At 35.1% G+C, this 26,718-nt stretch overlaps 1 protein-coding gene across 9 annotated transcripts in view; it reads left to right on the top strand.

Moving 5' to 3' along the window:
* Positions 1-26,718, top strand: part of TRDN (triadin) — a 373,465-nt gene that overhangs the window by 227,016 nt on the left and 119,731 nt on the right. For 7 of the 9 annotated variants that reach the window (XM_073789556.1, XM_073789555.1, XM_073789554.1 and 4 more), the window contains 6 exons: positions 2,257-2,286; positions 11,706-11,735; positions 12,460-12,477; positions 15,675-15,707; positions 15,826-15,852; positions 20,663-20,689. In XM_073789556.1, coding sequence (XP_073645657.1) covers positions 2,257-2,286; positions 11,706-11,735; positions 12,460-12,477; positions 15,675-15,707; positions 15,826-15,852; positions 20,663-20,689 — 165 coding nt within the window. The remainder of the gene's footprint in view (positions 1-2,256; positions 2,287-11,705; positions 11,736-12,459; positions 12,478-15,674; positions 15,708-15,825; positions 15,853-20,662; positions 20,690-26,718) is intronic. The other 2 variants (XM_073789557.1, XM_073789553.1) reach the window with 1 other exon arrangement.

The following is a 26,718-nucleotide window of genomic DNA, read 5'->3' as shown; positions in this document are numbered from 1 at the left end:
TTTGATAAACTGTACAGATGAAACAAAGAAAAAATAAAAATGGTACTGAGCTTTCGAGTGTTGGTGAATAGGATCATTATAATTGTCATAGTGATAAGTCCCAGGGGAAGGAAGGAGCTTCAGGGAAAAGAAGAGGATTCACTTTTGGGCAGGTTTATGTTGAGCAGACGGAATGTTATCCAGGCAATGATTTTTCTGTAGCCAGTTAGAACTTAGATGGGATATCAATCTAGTTAATAGATATTACACAATAAGTTGTGGTGCAGGAATGGAATATAGACCAAAATGGAGGAAGGAAGGAGAGAAATAAGGAATCATCTTTTTTTTTTTTTCGGTACGCGGGCCTCTCACTGCTGTGGGGCCTCTCCCATTGCGGAGCACAGCCTCCGGACGTGCAGGCTCAGCGGCCATGGCTCACGCGCCTAGCCGCTCCGCGGCATGTGGGATCTTCCCGGACCGGGGCACGAACCCGTGTCCCCTGCACCGGCAGGCGGACTCTCAACCACTGCACCACCAGGGAAGCCCAGGAATCATTTTTTAATCAGTTAGTTGTAACAGCTAGGAAGACACCTGTTGAGAATGAAATGCTCCAGTGAGGACAGGAACCATAATGGAACTCGCCTTAAAAGATGGGTCTACATCAAATATTTCCTAAATCCCCATCTCAAGATACTGTAGTTGATGCTCTGGTGTGGTGCTGCCACTTATCTCTCATGATGTACCAGGGTATTGGATCTTACTCTGTGCATAAATCTAGGGATGTGCCTGTGGAGTCCTGTGGGTGGGTGGGTGTACATTTGGAAAGGGGGACAGTACACTGAGCCAGGAAGATGGTATTTCTATTTCCTTTCAACTACTGAGATGATTGTAGATTCACATGTTATCTTAGTTTGGGCTGCTATAACAATATCATGCGTGGCTTAAACAGTAAACTTATTTCTCATTTTAAAAAAAGATGGGTCTATATGCATCTGTGTTAGTGTATTTCGGTGTATTTTTTTTCCTTTTGGTCTCAAAGCAAACATAAAAGTATCCCATCTATTAGAGAACAAAAAGAACAAAATAACTAAAATATTAGCCATTGCAGTCTCAAGATTGCTTTGGAAATTCGAGGTCTTTTGTGGTTCCATATAAATTTTAGGATTATTTGTTCTAGTTCTATAAAAAATGTCATTGGCATTTTGATAGGGTTTGCATCAAATCTGTATATTGCTTTGTGTAGTATGGACATTTTTACAATATTAATTTTTCCAGTTCAAGAACATGGGGTATCTTTCCATTTCTTTGTATCATTTTCATATTGCTTTATCAGTGTTTTCTAGTTTTCAGAGTATAGGTCTTTCACCTCCTTGGTTAAGCTTATTCCTAAGTATTTTATTCTTTTTGATGCAATTTTAAACAGGATTGTTTTCTTGCTTTCTCTTTCTGATAGTTCATTATTAGTGCATAGAAAAGCAACAGATTTCTGTATATTAATCCTGTATCCTGCAACTTTACTAAACTGACTTATTAGTTCTAATAGTTTTTTGGTGGAGATTTCAGGGTTCATTACAGTCTCATTACAATGTGAAAAACAAGAGCTAAATAGTTAAGAATCACTCCCACTCAGTAAATCAGTCATCCAGCCATTGTAATCCAGTTAAATAGATTAGAGTCAGGTGAGCTGAATTGAGTGCCAGCAGTGGGACACATGAACAAAAATTACAAAACCATTATGGAAACAGTTGGACCCTGAAACCCTGGTTTTGATTAACTTCTGGGCCAGAATCCAGCTTGACAGATCACAGGGCTTTCCAGATGACAGTGAGTAAAACCCACCAACCTTCAACCACCCATCAACCTTCAATTATAAACTGGTATATAATTCTTCAGTAACTAGGCACAGATAATTTATGGACTCTATTTTTTGCGTAGATCTATTCCTTTTATTTTAGAAGTAATTGTGGTTTGGTCGGATATAACAATTACAAACCTAAAATGTAATTATGCTAAACACATACTTATTATTTTAACTTCTTGTCTGTGTAACAATATATTTTTATTCTCCTTTATTGGTTTTATGTTTATATCTGAATTAAAAGAAAAACTTTATATGAAATAATATTTTCAATTCTCTTATTTCAGATTTGGATGAATTAATTTGTGCATTGATAACCACTAAGTTTATGAATATATGCACTACATCCTCATATTCTCAGTTTTCTGAGGAATGGCTATTTAATATGTTTTAACACTATTTTCTTTCCCTTATTTCAGCAACAACTAAAAAAGATGAAAAGAAGGAAGGTATGTTTTATGCAAAGTTCCACTGTGCTTTTTGTGTGAACAATTTACCAATAATCAGAGTTGAATTTTGACTGCCAGCTTGTCTGTGTTTACTTTGGAGCTATTATGTGCATACATTTTGTGTGACTGTGTTTTTTCTAGAACATCACTTCACACTAAAGGGTGAACTACTTTTTTAAAAAGTAATTTTAATCTAATATTTCTCAATATACAGGGGGTAAAACACAACCTCTCAAAATCCTGGGCCTCCTATTTCATTAGCAATTTTATCGAATTTCAAAAATACATAAAATACAGACCAATTTTCTCATATTGACTACTTATATCTCTGACACTGACAAGCAACTGGTGTTATTTTGTTCTATTATGTTGAAAATAAATCATAGTCCATCACTTGCACTCCACGTCCTTTTGTCAGGATGTCTTGATACGGAGCCATTTATTCCCTGCTGTCAAAAAGAGACTGCACCTGATGGACTTATACAGGCAAGAGAGACTTTATTCAAGACTATTGCGATAGGGGTCAAGTCTGTTTACAATAGGAGAAATTGAGCTCAACTCCGCTGAAACAAAAATGAGAGTTTTAAAGTTCTGGTATGAGCTCGTAGAAAAGCACTGGAAGATGTTGGTGGGTTTGGAGTGGGAGCTGGTCAATGTGATGAGGCCATCTGGGTTTTTTAATTTCCTATGAAATTAGGCTCCTACCCTTCCACAGAGACTGGGATATAGGACTGCTATCTCCTTTGATGATTATGTTTCAAAGTGATGTCTTGCAGATCTTGAGAAAGATATTTCTGGTTGTAGAAGATTTATGTTTCAAAGGGACAGAGAAAGAATTTACAACTGCAAGTTTTCTAAAGTAAATGCTCTGCTAAAAGGGTGGTCAGGGGCCTATAGTCAAGAAGAAAACTGTCTAAACTTTATTCAAGTTGATGGGAATGTTAAGGCCTTCTAAGTCACTGTCACTCTATTTAGAGATGTTTCTAATGCACAGCCTGACTACTCTTAGATAGGGTCTCTAGCTATCACTACTGTTTATTAATCTAGGCAATGGCATGTAGATATAAGCAATCACTTATGACTTTGAAAATGACAATTATATTCTAAATTAGTGTTCATATGATCTGAGAAAAAATAAGAAAACAAGTGTTATATTTTATATTTAGTATCATCAGAATTTTACATAGTCCTGATAGCTTGGGAGTCACATTCTGCTTCTGTTAAACAAGAATCTAAGAGTCAATAGATCTGAGAAGGAGAAAATATTTTAGTTGGTTATTACTTACCTAGGAGAGAAAAACATAGTATCATAAAAGTCAACTAATACATATCACTGTGTTTATTGTAAAGGCATAGAAATCAGTATTAATTCCCCATATACACATAGCAAATATTTCAGTGCATTTTGGAAATTATCTCATTTATATGATCAACATTGTGGTGTGTATACAGAGACCTTACAAGAAAAAAGAGATAGTAAGTTCCTGATACAGCTTTTGACAGATAGTAAGTGCTCAAAGATGTTTATCTTCCCTCCATCCTTCCTTCTTCTGAATAAAGAACAATTTACCATTTGATTTAGGTAAAGGAGTAATAGGAACAGTTATTTTTCCACTCATTGGCATTCAAACCAAAGTATTAGAAGACTTCTGGGTATATGAAACAGTAGCCGTAGCCAATCACAATTCACAGCTATAAGCTTTATACGTATTTTTTTCCCCTCGTTGCTATGATTGGTTCTGTTTTTCCTGAATTATGTGGCTTTTTTCACTTTTCTGAAAAATTGTCCATATGCGATGGACAAGTTTTGGAAGAGCCTGGGGAGCCCAAGCAGAGCTTTGCCTTTGGAGACTCAAGTAATCCAGTGTACATCACCAGCTGTGAAATACATAAAACATATACTCCTGACTATTTCTTAATATTGTCATCACTATCATCATCATTATTATTAAATTGTCATTTCCAAAGGGTTTTATGGATTATCTCTCATCTCTTGTTTGGAAAACTTTTTTTTTTTTTGCGGTACGCGGGCCTCTCACTGTTGTGGCCTCTCCCGTCGCGGAGCACAGGCTCCGGACGCGCAGGCTCAGCGGCCATGGCTCACGGGCCCAGCCGCTCCGCGGCATGTGGGATCTTCCCGGACCGGGGCACGAACCCGTGTTCCCTGCATCGGCAGGCGGACTCTCAACCACTGCGCCACCAGGGAAGCCCTGGAAAACTTTTTAAATTGGTAAGATGATGATATTTAACGTAAAAACTATTCAGCGTAATTTTCATTGCTCTCAATGTATAGCAGGAGAATAGGCTTAATGGCCAGCTATTCTAGGCAGTGGCTTGATTTTACATTTCACGAGTTCGTATTTCCCTCTCTGTATCTTCTGTTAAGCAAAGCAGAGGAGGTATATGGACTTAAGCTTCTTGGCTCTTGTTTCTTATTTTCAATGATCTCAGTAAAGATTATAGAAATCTTTTCCGTAGAGGCAGGAAGCACATTTTTCCTCAAATGAGGCAAGTTTAATACAAATCATCAGGTGGCATACAATTTGGATTTTCAGTATTTTATTTTACACAAAGTTTATTCACGTTCAACCTTTTTGGATATAGTCAAAGATACTAAAGGTTGACAACTTTCCTGAAAAAAAAGAGAATAAGGGGGGTTTCAGGGATTTAATTAGAATGCTCTTGAGAAGTTTTTGTGGTGAATTTTAAAATACAGAAATCAAAGTGCATATGAACTTCTTTATGATAAGCAGGCATCAGGCCACAAAGAACTTCTTGCATTAGTGAACTCTGAAGATTTGCTGTTCATATTAAGATCTTATTACAGCATGTCTCATCAAATCTCTTTCGCAAAACTTAGCAAGAGAGACCCTTGGCTCCATTGAGCTTTGCCCATCAAGTTCACTGTCGTTAGCGGTTTTGGTGTCAGAGCAAGCATATCTTAGCCTAAGTAGAGTAACGTTTCTGAATAAATGTTCAGCTGAGGTCCTTCTATGAGAAGCCTTTTTCTACTGAAGTTGCCACTCTTTCTCCCTCGGCAGACACTTTCCTTGTGATTTATTAACACACGTTCCTACTGTCCATCAGGTTCCCAAAGTCAAAGTCCTAATCAAATTATATTTTTCTTTATAAACATATGCTTATTCCTTTATTTCTTCTTATAGAGTCATCCCATTCTCTTTGCAGACACCAGGACTCAAATTGTAGTGTAAACTTTGACTCCTGTGTTTCCTTTGCCACTAAAATTTAGTCCTCCGGAATTTTTAATTTGACTAAACTCTCTTGTCTAATCCATCCTAAAGTAATCAGAAAAGCTAATCTTCACTCACAGCCTCCATTCCTTCAGTTGCGACCTCACATCCTCATTTGTGACCTCATGTTGGTCTTACTAACCTTTTGCGTGAACCAGGGAAACAGTCTTGAAAATCAGAGGTTCTCAAGATGTGGTCAAGGACTACTGGAAGTACCTGAGGCCTTTTCAGTGGTTCTGCAAGATCAAAACTATATTGATAAAAATATGGATTTATCATTTCCTTCTCACTCTCATTCTCTTATGAGTGTGCACTAGAGTTTTCCAGAAGCTACACAGTGTGTGATATTGCAACAGAATGAATGCTTAAGGAGATATGCGAATCCAACTATCTTTGCCAGACATTAAGGAGATTCACAAAAGTGTAAAACAAAGTCCTTCATCTCATCATTTTTTTGGTATTGGAAAATATATTTGTCATAAAAAGTATATTTATGGTAACAGGTAACAGGTTTAAAATTTTTTGATTAATAAATATATATTTAAAAATATTATCAGCTTTATTTTTTAAAATTATAAATGTCATAGATAGAATAAAAGCTGTTTGGGGTCCTTTACAATTGTTAAGATTTTTATAGGAGTCCTGAGATAAAAACGTTTGAGTATCTCTGACCTAAATAATCATTCTGCCTGTAATGTTTTCCCTAAATATTTTCTTCCAAAATACTGAACTGACTTCATGAAACACTTTATGTCATTACCTATTTAAAATAGTCAGTGGCACCACACTGACCACAGAACATAGTCTACAAGCCTTAATCTGTAACTTAAGTCCCCACAGAGTGTTTCCTGACCTCCTGTCAAGCACATATCAAGGCAAAGTCAAAGCCAAGGACTGACAAATTCCACCAGTAAAAATACAATGATCTCTTTTGAAATTGAGACAGTTTATTACTTTCATGGCCAGCAAAAGCAAGGGTATCTAAAGGTGCCAGCTCTTCATTGTCCTTGTCCCACACACCAAAAATTCAACACACCAGATAATTCAGCACAAGTTAGGGACAGCTTTTTGCTGAGGACTCAAATCTGGACTGCAGCCAGTGGTCTCCAGGTCTGTTCTCAAAGGGTTCTAGGCAGGAGAACCCAGGAGGTGATGAGAAGTTGTCTTATGACAACCTCCAGGAGAGACAGAGAGGCATGTGGAAGATGACCTCATAGAAAGTCCTCATAGGCCTCCCATCCCCTTAACGTTCTTGAAGGATCACAAGACATCCTGCCAGACTCAGAATTAGCTGTGGTTCAGATCTTTGCCTGAATGGCATATATAGCTAGTGCAAAGCCACCAGGGCACCGTGGTGGAACCTGTACCCTACTCTCCCACCCAGTTTCTTCCTTTGTATATTATGTGTTTCATCCATACTAAGTCACTTTCAATTTTACAGATACAATATGCTGTCTAGCCATTGTCCCTTCTATTATCATAATAGATCTTACCCTTTCCTTTTCCTTCTATGAATACTCAGTGTTCTTAGGGCTCAAGATAAATTCTCTTCCCTCTAGGACAAGGGTCCCCAACCCCCCGGGGAACCAGGCCGCACAGCAGGAGGTGAGCAGCGAGTGAGTGAGGGAAGCTTTATCTGCCGCTCCCCATTGCTCCCCACCGCTCCCCATTACTTGCATTACTGCCTGAGCCATCCCCCACCCACCTCGTCCATGGAAAAATTGTCTTCCATGAAACCCGTCCCTGGTGCCAAAAAGGTTGGGGACCACTGTTCTAGGATGTCTGTCTGAACCTCCCAATTAAATATTTTTTCTCGGGGCTTCCCTGGTGGCACAGTGGTTGAGAGTTTGCCTGCCGATGCAGGGGACACGGGTTCGTGCCCTGGTCCGGGGGGATCCCACATGCCGCGGAGCGGCTGGGCCCGTGAGCCATGGCCGCTGAGCCTGCGCGTCCGGAGCCTGTGCTCCGCAATGGGAGAGGCCACAACAGTGAGAGGTCCGCGTACTGCAAAAAAAAAAAAAAATTTCTCTTTCATTTATAATCTCCCTTCAGAGTTTTTGTGTACTTCCTTAGTATTGTTTATTTCATGCCCCTTGTACTTCATATTACTTGCATCATTTTCCTTCTATTCTACTTGACTTTAAGACTTTTGACTGAAGGGACCATGTCTAATTCACTTTCATCCCTTACAGGAACTAACACATTTCCTTAGTTTGTACATTGCTCAACAAATATTTATTCTGTGAATGAATCAGTAATATCTAGGACTCTTAAGATAAATATTATAGCCACAAGAAGTAAGAGTAGGCACTCAAATTTTCATATCCCAGGCAAGAAACGATTTTTTTTTCAAATTGGGAGTTGTATTATAGTGAGCTTTTTAGGTCTGGGAATTTATAGTCAGTTACTAACAATTTTATCTTAAGTGTATATGATCGTTAGCTGCTACTTGAGTTGCACTAGCAGATCTAGGTAGATCTCATTCAACTAACCTCAGCTTTGTTGATGAAATCCTAGGGGTTGGAAAGCCTGTGGGGTTTTTTTTTAAATAAACTTATTTATTTTATTTATTTATATTTGGCTGCATTGGGTCTTTGTTCCTGCACCCGGGCTTTCTCTAGTTGCGGCGAGCGGGGCCTACTCTACATTGCCTTGCATGGGTTTCTCATTGCGGTGGCTTCTCTTGTTGCAGAGCACGGGCTCTAGGCACGTGGCCTTCAGTAGTTGTGGCTCGCGGGCTCTAGAGCTCAGGTTCAATAGTTGTGGTGCGTGGGCTTAGTTGCTCTGTGGCATGTGGCATCTTCCCGGACCAGGGATTGAACGCATGTCCCCTGCATTGGCAGGTGGATTCTTAACCACTGCACCACCAGGGAAGTCCTCAAGCCTGTGGGTTTTTCAACACAGGTTATCTTCTGAAGGATACAGCTCCATTGAGAACTAGCCAGATGAGATTTATTATTTACTGTAACTTAGGGCAAGGCCAAGTAGAGTTGAATGCATGTGAGAATTAGTCCTAAGTTCTAGGACTTCATCATTGAGATCTGAAGAGGAATCATGCTGAAGAACAATGCAAAGTTTCTGTTGTAATTGAATAAGGATGCCAATTGGCAAGTCACACACACACACACACACACACACACGGCATACTTCATTACCTGATTTATTAGACTATCAGAGAGTTAATTTTTCCCTTCAATATGAATTGGTATTTCATTTTCCTCTGGCATCATTCATGAACATAATAGACCATACCTGATACATCGCTAAAGTTGAGTGAGTGATGAATTGAACAGATTGCAAACACATCACTGCTTTTCAATCAGCTGCTGTGGGTCTCAATGTTCTTAATAGAAGACTGTTGTTCAGATTATTGGGCAGATGGCCTTTAGGGAGGTATATTCACCAAGTAAGGCTTTATAATATTTTCAAGCCATTTCAGCAGAGTGCTGGGAGCACGTAATGAATTTTAATAGCATGAGTATTAAGTGTTGGGACTAATAGCTCTTTAGGGTCAGTATGTGATCTTTCAATTTTAAGCATTATATATTTTGGTTTCTCAGGTATTTACTTGTGTAAGTCTGCTACTCTGTTGACTCCTAACCAAAAGTCGTGAAATTATGATGACATTTTAAGTGCATTTCACTACAGCTCCCAGTTCTTACAGCAAATATATTGAACTTTAAAGACCTGCTTGATTAGATCATGACTTATTTTTTTACATTTCTACTTTATGAAATACTTTTCTTTATCTCAGTAAGTGATGTACTTTACCTGACCCTGGACTTCATATTATTTTTATTCTTTTATTACAGAACAATGGATATCTAATACAATATTTATCAATTCTTATTACCAGGGAAAAGAAAAACAGATTAAAAACAACAGGCATTCCAGACTTACATATATTGTATTAAGCTTTTTGCCCCTACCCCATGCCAGCATCTAGTTGAAAAATAGGGGGGCTGGAAATAATCTTGTCCTAATATGACACATTTTAGCCTCTGTCTGTTCAAACATTCTTCCCAAGCGTTACCTTCAGTTGTATTTCAACTGTAGGTGCCCACCATAATATGTCTGTGTTTTGCATATTGGCTGTACTCTGGGCTCAAAAGATTGCTCAGCAAGGATCACAGAACCTCTTGGACAGGCAGAAATCCTATCCCAGTATACTGCAGCCAAACTAATTGATAAGTCGTGCTAGCCATTGAACTATACACTTCAGACTTTCATCTGTCGTGGTAGGAGAATCTGTATCTCCAAAAGAGTGGCCACTGCATATTATTAATAAATAGCTAGACATATGAGTAAGATGATAGATGACATTTATCACATTCTTATATGGAATTGTTTTATATAATATTTTTCTAATATTTGAATTACCTGCTTACCTAATTAGGATAATTACTCATCAAGGAAACAAATGAGAAATTGCTTGCAAAGCACATTTGTTTTAGATCATGAATTTGGTCCACTTCATTACAGTTCTTGATGAGAAAATGAATAGCAAGAAAAAGATTGGGTTTTTGGGGTGAGGTGACAGGTATTAAGAAAAATTTAGTCAAAAATTCTTCTTACTAAGGCATACTGGACATAATAGTGTTTAATAAATGTTTACTCAATAAGTGTTCAGTTTCAAGGATATATTATTTTAAAAAATAAGGTTTGTTTTTTCTCTTAAACGTGAAACAAAACCCAATTACAGAAAAAATAGAAATTCAGAAAGAAGACGTTGCAAAACATCATTTTAATGACTATGTTTTTCTATTATGTGGATATACTGTGAATCCCATGAAGAGTTCCCCTACTGTACGGAGGGTACTGGTTAATATTCCCCTTATTTAGAGGTATAAAACAATGTCACAAAGCATCTTCGTATAAGATTTTCTTATGACAATTTTGCATGTTTCTCCTTGGAAATCTAGAAGTTGAACTACTGTGTCAAAAAGTATGCTCATTTAAATGACTTTCTAGATGTTTTTCCCCAAGTTGCTCTCCTAAAATGTGTTTTCAGCTTCTACTTCTGTGGAAGTAGGTTATTACTTTCACCACACTATTACTGTTACTGATTATCATTTTCTCATAAAACAATTCAGTTGAGTATCTAACTGCCTGTTGTGAACAGTCTCCTACTCACTGTCATCTTCAAACATTTTAGGTCCATTACTTCATTGTGGAACTATAATCATGATCCATCTACATCACTATAAGGCACACAGATTCATTAACTTCCAAATTGTTAGTGAATATCTATTGCTCTAGGTTCTAAGCCATATAATTGTCAGCCAGAGAACAGTTTATGTTTTGCAAGCATAAATTCATAGTTCATTATTTTGATTCTAATTTCAGCAATATTCAGATAATTTCAAAACTAAGTTACAGAAGAGGTAAAAGAAAGAAAACAGAATATACAGAATGAAATATTCTAAGCAAAAATTTAAGATGCCTCCATTCTAAAATAAACAAGTTAAAAAAACACTTGTTTTTAATTTCAAGTGATAGGAACAGAGAGTTTCATGGTATAAAAATACTGGAAATAATAAATTTCTCAGATATAGGCTGAACACCCAAAAGACTAAAAATTGAATAGATGGCTTTTGACCACTGAATGCGTGTTACTACATAGCAGTTACTAAATAAATGATATGTTCGTCAGTAACCCATGAGCCATCATCACCTGTTTCTTTTTCATTACAATATGAATAAGTTAATGTTTGTACTGGAAATGCATCAATTATTCAAGGAGAGTACAATACATTTCACCAGGATTGCTATAGGTTGAACAAATGAAGAAATTGCCAACTAAATTCATGGATTCCAACCCATCTCTATAGAAACAGACAGTATATCTGCCCAGTTTGACATTTTATTAAAAGGTCATTAGCTGCTATAGACACAATGTAATTTCTATGCAAATTAGATGTGGATATTTTCCTTTGTATTTTTTCTATATTTTATACATCAAAAGTTTCTCACTTCTTGCCTTAATCTAATACTCCTCCTCTCAAAAACAGAATAATTTATCTTTAAGCCCCATATTCTAGAAATACAACATGCAATCAATCCATTTCATTGAAAATGATTTCAGAGTGTATGGACATTTTGTTGTGAGCTTATCAGTTGTTGATTTTTCTTATCTGCTTTGTCAGTAATTTATATTTGTATTTTCAGATTCCAAGAAAACAAGAACAACTGCAGAAGGTATTGGGAATATTTCCTTTTTCTGTCTTGTATTTAATGAACCCCCAAGCAGCATTCCTTTTTAAAGGAGTCACACCAAAGAAAAAACTTAATATGGGATAAAAGAGAGAGAGAGAATATTGAGAAAGAAAGAAAAAGAGAGAGAGTCAAATCTTTCCTGACAATAATGCTATGAGAAATATTTGGCAGTGATAAAAATAAATACTGCCTATGTTTACCTTTCACAGTAATTATTTTCAAAGAAATGTTTGCTGGACAAGAAATTGAACGATGTTCAGTAACAAGCATTTACTTTGCTAAAAAGCATAAATTTAATTAATCTTGGATATACCAGCATCGATGGAACTGAGTAGTTCCTTTAAGTCTTGAATAAAATCATAAATCATGTGGCAAGTATACCTGTGTCTTTTGTATTTGCTCATAAGGGTTTATGTGTACAGGGTGTTTATGTGTTCATATACATTTAAGAAGACTACAAGATATAAGTCATTTAAAATAGTTAAACAGTATAATCCTAGGTTCATTGTCAAATAATGTTTTACAATTAACTAATGGAAACACCTATGATAATCAGCAATACCTCTGAGCAACACTGAGAAATTTAAGGGGAGAGAATGGGGGGAGGCGTAGGAAACGTTACAGTGTAATCAATGTGTTGAGGGACTATACTTTATCTTTGAAAGTTTCATGAGCAATGGCTTTCTGTTTATATTTCTTTCAACAGAACTACCCAAGGGAAAAAGTAAGGAAAGGCATGCAAATTATATATTTTTTCTATTTACTGCTACTACTGTCCTGCTGAAATACCTAGCCTTGCGGTTTTGAATCTCCCTTTTCTATATTTTATGCATGTGAACTCTATTTTTTTTTGTCAGAATGAAAGAATATACAACCTGGGGAGGGGGTGATCAGAGTGGACTGAAAAGCATGGCACTCTTCCTTAGAGTCCTTTTTCAAATTCGTGCAATCGTCTAATAACATTGTCCACAGCCTTAACCAAAAAATATAACTTCATTCCATTAACCAAAACTGTATTATGTTAGTGGAAATTTAGTCTCTGTAATCTGGTTAGTTCTGTAGCTAGAATATAGAACAGAAGTTCTTTTTCAGGTTAGTTTTACAATCTCTTTTCTGTTTTCTTTGTTCTTGTAATCCATAAATATTTTGGCATATTCACATGATATATGACATTTTGTCCATAACAGTGTCCTTTTTCCCTACAAACACTATGAGCTCTGTGAAACTGCATTGCTTGGGATGCATAACATAGGCAGCATCCACTGTTGCTATAACACATTATTAAAGCTTGCTTGCTAATGATTCAGTAAAGCTTGATGCTTTGAGGTTGAGTCTTTTGCAAATGTGTACTCTTCTCTGAAGAAAAACAAACAGAAACAAATAATGTCAACTTAACCTTATTCAATTAGCCATTAATAATCATTCCATTTCCAGGTATGCAGAGCTTTAAAAAATCCTAGTGAAATTAAAAACATGTTTTAAAATATATACCAATTAAAAAAAAAAAGATTTACATGCATTTTGGTCCTGCAAAGGTCAGGACATTTGACCTTTTATGTCATAAAAGTGCTCTAAAATGTCCTATGGAGAGAATCATGAAGGTACACTACAACTCAGCCAAGGGGAGCAATCTGTCTATAGAGAACTATGTGGTATTTCGCTACCAGATTCATGTGTGTGCACAGCTGCTGATATGGGCACTGGCACACTGATACAGAAACCACTCTATAAACCATTGCACCAGCAGGGAAATGGAGGACAACTGGAGATTTGAAAAATGGTATTTAAATAATATATATGTAACCTCAAGGCCCTTGCTTTATTACAGTCTATATGATTAAAATTTCCCACAGACACACTGCAGCTCCTTGACAATCTTCAGAGTATTGATATATTTAATAAATAAACATGCCTTCCCAGGCATTCATTTAACATTCCAACTGCTTCCCTCCTTGGGAAGTCCTGTGGATTGACTTGGGCAGTAATAAGGACAAGAAAAAGAATTTTCCTCTAAACAACTACTAATTCTTTTCAAATTAACTTATTTGCTCTAGTTTATCATCTGGACCTGCTTTTGTTGTTATTGTCGCATCTTTGAATTTGCTGGATTCAGTTGTTGTTGTTTTTACTTTAAGATTGCTTTATTCAATTATACATCTCCAACCCTATATTCTTATTTTGCTTTTTCTTTTCTAGTTACCACAACTTAAAAGTTGGTTGTTTTTGTGTTTTTGGTTTTTTTTTTTGCAGTCTAAAATCATGGTAGGGAAAAGAGGGAGAAGAGTACATGTATTTATGTATACATGTACTCTTCCTGTATATATTTTTGCTAACTCTAGTGAGCTATAATTTTTTCCAAATAAAAAAATCAATTATAAGTATGATTTGGCAGTCCCTGTAGGTATAAGCATGAATTAATTTGTATTTATTAAGATAATTCAATAATTACATCTTGAATTATCCCATAAAATAAATGGACTTGACAGCCTTTTCTTGCACATCATCCCAAATTAGCACGGGTATTTTTCTGCTTATACAGTTCCTTTCTGATATGATTGGAAGACCCTTATTTTAACTTTGAAATCTCACAGATAGTTGGTAATTGATTTTGGTGCATACCCAAAGCTACTTCCAGTATTTTTTTGATTGTTATTACTTTACAAATTTCTTAGAAATGTTTTGATAATTGGTGGTTCAGTTCAGCAATAAATTAAGCAATGCATTTAATTACTCCATGTTTTCCAGACAGTTTTTAATGTTCTTACCTGTGTTTAATTTTAGCTAAGTCACGTATGCTTCTTCCCTTTGACTTGTAACACTTGGTCAGGCCATTCGTTTTATTTGTTTTATTGCCTGCCTGCTATCTTGGGAGTGAATAAATTGCTCATTATACCTTCACAAGTACAAGCGTGGTAAACAAAATTGTACACTTGAGAGACTGATGAGATAACCATAGGAAATTCGATGACACTCTATGTTTCTAAAATATAGTTCTTAGAATTCTTTCAGCATAAACATCTTCTAGTCTCCAAAATATATTCATTAAATGAAACTTGAAGAAATCTCTTTTTCTTTAAAAAATCAGATAATAATGTGTCTATGTTAAAGTATTTCTTGAAAATCATTTAAATTAATTTGACAAGCTTGTCAAATTTTGCTTGTCAAGGCAAAATAAGTAAGAATAGAAATGTAGAAAATAGCACTTCATATAAAATTAGTACCTACACTTCATATAAAATTAGTGCTTATTATAATACAAATGTCAGCTTAATTTTGAGGCCAGAATGATTCTTCATCTCATATAACATTGGCAAAAGTGGGTTCTTAAAAAGGAACACTATATGAAAAATACTCTATAAGGAGCATTTGTCCTAAAAACAAGGGAAGTGTGTTTTGCTTCCCCCTGAAAATTCTTAGTCTATTTTTAGCGTCGTAAATCTGCCTCAGCAAAGACTTTGTCTTAGCTAAACATATACCTTTTCAATATAAGAAAAGTTCACCTTAGAAGAGAAAGTCCAGAGGAAATCTGTTCATCCTTATCTGAGAATTATTTTAAAACAGATGTAATAATTATCCTTTATGCTTACTTTTTATCCCAAATTTATTTCATGTTGGTCTAGTAAGAAAGGAAATTAAAAATTTTTCCATCCTTTATAGACCCTACTTTATCTTTCTAGTTTATTATCCATGAAAAATTTTAATTCCTCTAATATCCAGAATAATTTTTATTGCTGCTCTGTGAGGGAAAACAGAGGAAGATTGGGAAAACTCTTTTTAAATACACGTCGGATATTAGTCTTTTCATGGCAGCTACTATCGGTGCAATACAGCACTAGACATATATGTTTCTTTGTGTTAGGACAATTAAGTTGTGACACATAAAATTGGAAGAATAATAATAACAAAAATAATATGTTTCAGAACAGGAAAAGAAAGAAAAACATATAGAACCAGGTAACTTTTAAAATTCCTCTATCCTCTTAATTTCAAGATATAAAACTTGCAATTGAATAATGAAATGTGATCAAATGGTATAAAATGTTGAATTTTTTTCTTTTCTTGTTTGATACAGCAAAGCCACCAAAGAAGGAACATTCAGGTGAGTCAGACTGGGGTTGCTGGGGTCTTTCTACCTGATGTCCAAGGTTTATTAATGATGTACCCTCAGACGGGGGTAAGGGCCATGACTGGAAAGGGCAGGAAACCCTTCCATCTTATGAGATGTCTCTTTTCCAAGTTCTTGTCATACGGTTAACACCAATGCCATGTTAGAAAATGGGGGCCAAATAGTACATTACACTCTTGCTACTCACTGTGTGTTCTGTGAACCAGCAGCATTAGGAGCACCTGAGAGGTTGTTAGAAATACAGAATCTCTGGTCCCACCCCAGATCTACTGAATCAGCATCTGCAACTTCCTAAGATCCCCAGTTCATTAGTCAAAGCAGTGTTTGAGAAGCACTATTTTACAGTTTAGGGTAGAAAACAGAAACCAAAATAAAAACAAAACCCTTTCTATTATAAGTGCATCTGACATTGCTTTGTTTTGAAAATATGAAATATTCAATTCCAGCAAATATTCTCTCTCTATTCAAAATGTTATTTAATGACACATCTTGAGTACTCAGGGGAGTTGCAATGAGAGTAGAAGTAGATTTTGTCTTCAGTCAATTTACATTCGAATGAGGGGAAAAAAGTGAACTGACAATCAGACAAGCAGAAAAACACATATACAAACAAACAGAAACTAAGAATGCAGTAGGTGTAGATACCAAATGATTTTCTTAAAGGTGTCTGGATTTAACTTGCCCTATTTGTTGTTTCAAATGAAAATAAATGCAACTCCTGCTCAAGGAACTGTACTGATTGTGTGTGTGTGTGTGTGTGTGTGTGTGTGTGTGTGTAAGCTGTCATAACCTCATATAATGTCCATTAGTCACCCCTCCCATCATATTATATTTAAATGGAAATAGCATTTACCTTGGCAATACATTAAAATAGCAATTACAATATTATGTAAATACCCATGCAAATCTAGCTCAACTATACTCCCACCCCTGTCACAGACCACAGCAAACTGCAGATTCGAAACCACATTTCTTATTCTTCTTCCAGGTTTGTAAAACTTCCTCAGAAAACCCTAATCCATTTAGGAGTTTCTCCAGCTAGTTCCCATAGCATCATTTTCTTTTCTATATAAAAACACTTAACATACTCTTATAATCATATTACCTTTTCTTTTTTCCACTTTAAACAGTCAGAAATTAGAATATGAAAATTGTTTTTTATATCTTTATCCAAGAGTGCCTATCATAATGTCAGGAACATTTTAGGAACTTGAAAATGTTTGAGTGGATGAAAAGAGAAATATCAAATAGGATAATCATATTTTTAAAAACATATAAATATGAATGACTTTTAAATAATTTGCAATATGAAATAATCACACACTTCACATTAACATTGATATTACTCACCTATGGGAAGGAACGAATGTTTTTGTCTACCTTACAGAGAACAGAGAACAGATTATGTGTTTGGGGGTAACATTCCCATAACTGAGCCATAACACATATTCTCACTTACGTACATACGCAGAAAGCTGAAACAGAACATAATCAGAGAAACGTATAATGGGGAGACATAAAGAATGACTATGGGTCTAATCAGTTTTAAGAGTGTTTTTTTTTTTTGGTTAAATGATTTTATTTTTATTAAAAAAAAATTTTTTTATTGCGATATTGTTGTTTTACAATGTTGTGTTAGTTTCTACTGTACAGCAAAGTAAAGTAGAGTTCCCTGTGCTATACAGCATGTTCTTATTAGTTATCCATTTTATACATATTAGTGTATATATGTCAATCTCAATCTCCCAATTCATCCCATCCGCCGCCCCCTTCCACTTTCCCCCATTGCTGTTCATACGTCTGTTCTCTATATCTGTGTCTCTATTTCTGCCTTGAAAACTGGTTCATCTGTACCATTTTTCTAGATTCCACATATATGCGTTAATATACGATATTTGTTTTCTCTTTCTGACTTATTTCACTTTATATGACAGTCTCTAGGTCCATCCACATCTCTACAAATGACCCAATTTCATTCCTTTTTATGGTTGAGTAATACTTCTTTGTATATATGTACCACATCTTCTTTATCCATTCATCTGTCGATGGGCATTTAGGTTGCTCCATGACCTGGCTATTGTAAATAGAGCTGCAATGAGCATTGGGGTGCATGTTTCTTTTTGAATTGTGGTTTCCTCTGGGTATATGCCCAGTAGTGGGATTGCTAGGTCATATGGTAATTATATTTTTAGTTTTTTAAGGAACCTCCGTACTGTTCTCCATAGTGGCTGTATCAATTTACATTCCCACCAACAGTGCAAGAGGGTTCCCATTTCTCCACACCCGCTCCAGCATTTATTGTTTGTAGATTTTCTTATGATGCCTATTCTTACCGGTGTGAGGTGATACCTCATTGTAGTTTTGATTTGCATTTCTCTAATAATTAGTGATGTTGAGCAACTTTTCATATGCCTCTTGGCTATCTGTATGTCTTCTTTGGAGAAATGTCTATTTAGGTCTTCCACCCATTTTTTGATTGGGTTGTTTTTGTTTTTTTAATATTGAGCTGCATGAGCTATTTATATATTTTGGAGATTAACCCTTTGTCCACTGATTTGTTTGCAAATATTTTCTACCATTCTGAGTGTTGTCTTTTTGCCTTGTTTATAGTTTCCTTTGCTGTGCAAAAGCTTTTAAGTTTCATTAGATCCCATTTGTTTAGTTTTGTTTTTATTTCCATTACTCTAAGAGGTGGGTCAAAAAAGATCTTGCTGTGATTTATGTCCAAGAGTGTTCTTCCTATGTTTTCCTCTAAGAGTTTTATTATAATGTCTGGTCTTCCATTTAGGTCTTTAATCCATTTTGAGTGTATTTTTGTGTATGGTGTTAGGGAGTGTTCTAATTTTATTCTTTTACATGTGGCTGTCTAGTTTTCCCAGCACCACTTATTGAAGAAACTGTCTTTTCTCCATTGTATATCCTTGCCTCCTTTGTCATAGATTAGTTGACCATAGGTGCGTGAGTTTATCGTTGGGCTTTCTATCCTGTTCCATTGATCTATATTTCTGTTTTTGTGCCAGTACCATATTGTCTTGATTACTGTAGTATGAAGTCAGGGAGTCTGATTCCTCCAGCCCCGTTTTTCTTTCTCAAGATTGCTTTGGCTATTCAGGGTCTTTGTGTCTCCATACAAATTTTAAGATGATTTGTTCTAGTTCCGTAAAAAATGCCATTGGTAATTTAATAGGGATTGCATTGAATCTGTAGATTGCTTTGGGTAGTATAGTCATTTTCACAATATTGATTCTTCCAATCCAATAATATGGTATATCTCTCCATCTGTTTGTGTCATCTTTGATTTCTTTCATCACTGACTTATAGTTTTCTGAGTACAGGTCTTTTACCTCCTTAGGTAGGTTTATTCCTAGGTATTTTATTCTTTTTGTTGCAATGGTGAATGGGTTTGTTTCCTTAATTTCTCTTTCTGATCTTTCATTGTTAGTGTATACGATTGCAAGACATTTCTGTGCATTAATTTTGTATCCTGCAGCGTTAACCAAATTCATTGATTAGCTCTAGTAGTTTTCTGATGGCATCCTTAGGATTATCTACCTATTATATCATGTCATCTGCAAACAGTGACAGTTTTACTTCTTTTCCAATTTGTATTCCTTTTATTTCTTTTTCTTCTCTGATTGCCGTGGCTAGGACTTCCAAAACTATGTTGAATAATAGTGGTGAGAGTGGGCAACCTTGTCTTGTTCCTGATCTTAGAGGAAATGCTTTCAGTTTTTCACCATTGAGAATGATGTTTTGCTGTGGGTTTGTCGTATATGGCCTTTATTATGTTGAGGTAGGTTCCTTCTATGCCCACTTTCTGGAGAGTTTTTATCATAAATGGGTGTTGAATTTTTTCAAAAGCTTTTTATGCATCTATTGAGATGATCATATGGTTTTTATTCTTCAGTTTGTTAATATGGTGTATCACTTTGATTTATTTGTGTATATTGAAGAATCCTTCCATCCCTGGGATAACTCCTACTTGATCTTTGTGTATAATCCTTTTAATGTGTTGTTGGATTCTGTTTGCTAGTCTTTTTTGAGGATTTTTGCATCTATATTCCACAGTGATATTGGTCTGTAATTTTCTTTCTTTGTGACATCTTTGTCTGGTTTTGGTATCAGGGTGATGGTGGCCTCGTAGAATGAGTTTGGGAGTGTTCCTTTGTCTGCAATTTTTGGAGGAGTTTGCGAAGGATGGCTGTTAGCTCCTCTCTAAATGTTTGATAGAATAGTTTTAAGAGTTTTAATAGCTAAACATTATTATCCAATATTAAATTTGACAAAATACAATAATTTAAATTTCTTGAAATCATTATCTGTTCATTTCATGGTGTGATTACAGTGTAGCAACTTAGCTGTAATTCACTATGTTTTTAAAATTGAAACAATTGGATAATTTATCGATTCACTTCCTTCCTTTCATACCATTTTGTAGACTTTAAGGAAACTGCATTGGCATATATATAAAACCAATCAGATTCTTAAATAATTTAAAATGGAAAACAAAATGAATGAGTCGTGAATGAGCATTCTGTGTTGGGAGAAGTTATATGAATATCAGAAAAGAAATCTATGGTTCATGGCATATATTTAAAGTTTATCAAAGAAAATGGCACAGCGTTGTATTTTTTCTTCCTGAGACCTACATTTTTCTTTAGTTTCCAAGGTTATAATATAGTTTTTTTGAAAAAAAAAAAAACTATTTTAGAAAACTATTTTAGAGAGAGACCCAAGGAGACTTGTAACTGACTTAGACCTTATTATTTCTTGTCCTTAACAGCTCCAAGTGAAAAACAAGTTAAAGCAAGTATGATGACTAAAACTTGAGAAAACAAAAAGCATATTTCAGCAGCTTACTCATTTAACTTCTGCTATAGACAGTGCTAATGCTAATATTTTAGGCTGACTTATCAAATGTTTCTTGCTCTGATTATTTGTTGTGTTAAACAGATATGCATAATTATTCAACCTTGTCTTTTCTGTGAATCAATTCTTATTAAAATTTATCTATAGAGCTTTCACTTGTAAATGTTAATTTGTCCAGGTCATAACCTCTTTTTTGAGTTGTTTATATTTTTGTTTCCCATTTTGCAGAATGATAAGTGATGTTTTCAGTTTCTTAAACACATTAGAAAATTTTCCTAGTGATTAATCACTTGATCAAACCAGGAGGCAACATAATTTGTCTACTATGAAAGTTATTGTGTCTTTAATGAAAAGGAAAGCCCCAACAATTTTAAGTACTGCTCTTGCAATATCACAATTTTCTTTTAAGACTTCTATCCTCAGATTTAGAATAAATATTGACTGACAACTATAGTATACCATGGCATTTGCATCATTAGTGGCTTTGACAATACGTTAAAGGATAAATGCTTTTTTCTTTGTTGGTATTTCTCAATTCAATGAAGTATCTAACAGATGGCCATTCATGAAAATTTAGGCATAATGGCGTATATTTGAGTTTAGAAAAAATATTCTTTTAGCTTCTCTAAGCTTTGTATATAAGATTTAAGATCAAACCTCATTTCTGTGCATTATGTAAATATGTTTACATTTTCCTTTTGATTTAGAGTTGCATAAGTATTAATGATGGTACTAATACAAAAAACAAATGCATGTTTTATTTATTGTCAGATTTTTGAGACAGGGTATATCATTGGTGAATATATCAGAAAAAAATTGGAAAATATAATATTGAGTAGCTTGGTGTCTTTTAAAAAAAATTGCAGTTGGAAATGTTTACGTAGACATTGTAGACCTTAAGGAAAGGTGTAACATGAATCTAAAATTCCAGTTATATTTTCATGACAATTTTTAGTTGAATATAAGCTGATTAGAACTTCATATTACAGAGCATTTAGTATGCTAATACTTAGTCTGTAGAAATGCATAATCAAGAAAATATATAAAACAAAACCGATAATTTTGCAGAACTGGTAGAGGACTCTAGATTGAAGATTACTCTGAAAATGAAAATTTTCTTCCTAGAAAAATGTGACATTTAGATAAAAATATTCATTTGCAATAAAAAAAAAAAACCCTGTAAGTTCTGCTATCTATGAAACACTCTCCAATCAAGTTTTGAAGAGATCAGCATCTTTTGCAGGAAATTAACAAATTTAGGTTGCCAAATCATCTTAGACCCAGTATAAAGGTTTCAAAAGAATTAATATTCAATCCCTTGTATGGTTGAACGATTTGGACTTGACATGGGCATTATCTCCCAGTACAAAAGTTAGAGATAATTCATAAATTGTTTAAAATCTCTGCTAGCAATGTGACCATCCATTTCCCCAAATAAGAACTGGTTTTTTTTGGTCTTGAAATCATACAACAGAAGAATATTTACATAGCTTTTATATACAGTGAGCTATTTATAAAGTTAATGCCTAAGGCATATCATTACAAATGCTCTTGAAAATTCCTTCTGTCACCCACATAGTAAGGACACATAGTTTTGTGTGTATAACCTGAATATTTAGGATATGATTTTACATTATCTTAAATTATGAGAGCAAATGAGAGAGTGAGATGTATAGTTTAATTAACATAAATTAAGTATTTATGTGATACAATTTCATGGTATTGAATTAAAAAGGATAGGTGAAATTGACAGGACTAGAGCAAGCCCATGGAAAAAGTAAAAGGTAATTTGTCTTTAGCACTCAGTTAAAGAGATAACAAGAATGTGAATTGAATTTGTGGTGTGGAACTGTTTGCTCTAGGTCTTAAGAAACCAAAATCACTGTAAGAAAAACACTAGAGGACACAGACTAGTTTGGGAACTGTATCAGTACAGGGTGGATGTTCTCATGGTACCATGAGCTTGAAGAAAAGGGAAGCCCTTCATGTTCAATGATGTAGCAAGCACTACAGAGGGCACTTAATGACTCCACTTGTAAAGTTATTTGTCAGGGATTATGGGGATGGAGGAAGAGTGCCTTTGACCAATAGAGATGCCAAATCTAGATTTACTATTTCCGCAAGTCAACACAGATTCCTTTATCATCCTGTGTACAGAAATGCCTCAACACACCCAGTTCTCCCTGCAGTCCACTGCACACACACTCCCTCACCCCCACCGCCACATTGGATAGAGACAGAGGGGTTGATGATATGATTAGTCATTTCCAAGGAGGAGGAGGACCAAGACTCACAGGCATTTCAGATCTTTAACACTCCTCTTGGTGAATCAAGAGGGAATGTAGTAGACAGTGCTTAGCAAATATATTTGACCACATCACCCTCTTTTTTCCAAAGAACACTTCAAGGACCAGTATTCCTCAAAACCTTGGGAAGCACTACCATACATTACTTCGTTCCTCATATCGAGGACCATAGGGCTTTGATCATGCATTCCATGTGCATGTTTGACCAACCTGTGGTCAGTTTGAATTCTGAGTGAAAAAGACACCAAAGACCAGGTCAGGGGCCAAAGTCTAGTTATTTTTAATTGTGGGCCTAAATTTGAATTAAATGACAATGGTCAGGCATTTTTCATTCCTTGGTTTTAACACTACACTAGATTTTTGTGGTACGCTCAGCCACCAGGCCTGACTCTGCTTATCACCTTAACTACATTTCAATACCTAAATTTGTGAGTCACATATCTATCTCTTGATCTAGTAATATATGTCAGATCATTCAGGAGAAGCCAGTATGCAGAATTTAAAAATAAAACCCCTTTGGATTTATTTAGTTTTATGATGTTAGAAGACTATTTGGGGACAGCTTATGTTAGTTAGAAAGTGGCATGGCTTTTTCGACATAGTTTAAATATTCTGTCATGGAAATTGCTGGGGGGAAAGATCTATGGGCCTGAACTAGTAGATCTGATATCAGGGGTGTGTGTCTAGACCACAGGTTGGATGACATATATGACAGGTATCTCAGTTGTTTAGGGAAATCTGGGTTTATTCATATTATTCTGGAATAATTATTACTAACACCTTCTTTCACCTGCTTAGTTTGGATAATAAATTATATGATCACTACCCAAATCACAGATGATGCTGACTGAATGAACTCAAAATAGTACTGATACAATGCCAGGGGATGGTTTGGGGAGGTTTAAGTGCCAGGAAAACTAGACTGTGAGAAACCTGGGACTGACTTAGATGTTAGGCCAAGATGTGCTTCTTGTTCAATCCCACGTATAGAGCCAAGGTTGGTGTACTGAGTGCCAGCACAAAATTGGAAAAATGTCATGGTTTGGAGCTTAAGAACATTTATCAAGTTTGGTTCAAAGAGATCCAAGCTATATAGATGAGAACTTGCAGAAGTAGAATCTGAGTTCAGTTTAGACATTAGGAAGTAGAGAGGAGGAAGAGAGAATTTCAAATAGAAAATCAGGAATAAATTTTAATATTGTGAAAATATAATAATGAGTACAGCAAAATAAGTATGAAGTATGACTATTGAGACAAGTACTTTGTGACCTGAGTCTTATTAATAAAACAGTGTCATGATACTGTGTTTTCAAGGGAGCATGGTATTGGTGCAGATCTAAACAAGTTTTCCAAAGGACAAACAGGAACAAAAAGAGACCTAAAATGATTCCACTTGAGCAAAAATCTGATATAAGAAAAAGCAGCCATTTCAATAATTAGAGAATAGAGAGATTATCTTAAAATGTTGCTGATGTAGTTGGTATTCATTGCCAAAATAAAAAAAAATGTAATTTATTCCTACTTTGTACAATTCCAAAATATCAACTCCAGATGGTTCAGGGACTTAAATGGTAAAAATAAAACAAGCCATTAATTTAAAGAAAAAAGTATAGGAAGATATATGTATATATTTTCTTGAAGTATGGTTGGATCATAAAAATTATATATATAAACTCAAGCTGTAAACAAAAAATCTAATGTACTAAAATGATTACAGTAAAATTTAAAACTCATCAATAGATGCCATAAAGAGATAAAAGACAAGTTACAATTTTGGAAAAGGTATTTGTAGCATATATAAGTAACTAGAGGTTAGTAATGAAAAATAAGTAACTCTAAAAATAAAAAACAAAAAGAGAAAGAACTTGATAGACTAATGCATAGAAAAAATGAGCAAAAGATATGTTAGGATCAAAAAGAAAACAAAACAAGACACAAATTGCCTATAGACATATCAAAAATATTTAACCTCTTAGTAATAATGAAAATGTACTTAAAACCACAATACTATTTTACATATATCAAATTGACCAAAAATGGAGAAAAATGTTCATTCTGGTGATGGTGATGATATGAAGCAATAGAAACTCTCACATACAGTGTTAGTGTAAAATTTTGGGGAAAAATATGGCTTTTATCTAGTGAAGTTAAACAGAGACACATGCTATGTCCTAGCAATTTCACTTCTAAGAAAATTCTTGCACATTACACCAGGATTCATATACAGGAATATTCATAGCAGCGTTATTTTATAACACATACAGGACATGACCTAGTGTCCATTGGCAGGAAAATGGATACATAATTTGTAGAATACGTACAAGTGGAATACTATACAGCAGTTAAATCAATCAACTACAGTTCCTCATATCAACGTGGCTTGTATAAAAAGTTAAACAATTTATTTAAGTAAACAATGAATCAAATAGGGCAGTAACAAAACCGATAAATGATGAGGGGCACTCCACCATTGGGGGGTAGGGCAAAGGTTTTTATAGAGAATACATGGAAGCAAAGCAAAAATATATATTTAACTGACTATAACATATATTGTCTTATTTGGGAAAATTAGTCATTTGGCTAAATAACTAAATAATTTAGTTTGTTTAGCTTATGATAATTGCTTTTGAGTATCACTCAGATTTGAGATAAATCTAGTTGACTCTGGCTTTGGTTTGTTTAGGTAGACCACCAAAGGCACTAAAGCTACCCAAGTCTAATGGCCATCTTGTTAAACAGTTTTAACACTGAGTCTCAGCACACGTTTTAAAGGAAGCAAATTATAAGAATTAAAAAGTATAAGTCAATTTATATAGTTATATCACTAAACAATATAATTCAATCTGTAAAAAATGTCCTTAGCTTTGTTTAGAGGTAAATTCATGTAATAAAAAATGTACAGGAAAATAAAGAAATTATTAATACAAAATATAGGACAGTGATAATTCTGAGATGAAGAGAGAGGTATGCAGTGGTAATAGGACAAGTAAGAGGTTTCAAAGTCTTTGGTGATATTTTATTACTTAAGTTTATAGGGGGTTACAAAGATGTGCATTTTTTATTGCCATTCATTAAAATATGTACATATGTTATCACATATGTTATACATCTTTATAGCTTTCATTTATATTATATCTTTCACAATGAAACAATCTTAAAAAATAGAGAATGAGAAGATAGAAGTGGTGACACGGAGTATAGCAGCTCTCTGGAGACCATGGTGGACCACAGAGAGATGAGGTAGTTGAGGTAGGGGACACGTAGGAGCGAAGGCCGTGGTGGTCTGAAGTTATAAACGGTGACATTTTGTGTTTCTGAGCTGATGTGAAAGCATCAGTGAAGTGGAAAGCAGATGAAGTAGCAGAGAGAGGCAGTACTTGCAAGAGTAACGTCATTGTCTATGCAAAAGGAGTTGGGATGCAGGGCAAATTTGGAGGAATTGGTATTAAATAGGGAATGATGATCCTATGGGTCTGGAAAGAAGACGAATGGTGCTGGTATGTGCTGGTGAGGTGGTGAAAAGATGAGATAGCTTAGTCTGCTTCTACTTTCTCTATGAAGATCCCAACAGCAACTTGCTTTTATGTTACAGGATGTTGGAAGTTTGAGAAAGGAGGGGTATTCATGAACCACTTGACTAGAAAAATGAGAAAGTAACTTCACT

The sequence above is a fragment of the Tursiops truncatus genome, chromosome 12 (genome assembly GCF_011762595.2).
Source record: "Tursiops truncatus isolate mTurTru1 chromosome 12, mTurTru1.mat.Y, whole genome shotgun sequence".
Taxonomy (NCBI): domain Eukaryota; kingdom Metazoa; phylum Chordata; class Mammalia; order Artiodactyla; family Delphinidae; genus Tursiops; species Tursiops truncatus.
The sequence above is the reverse complement of the archived record's forward strand: the minus strand, read 5'-3'. Positions and strand labels throughout refer to the sequence as shown.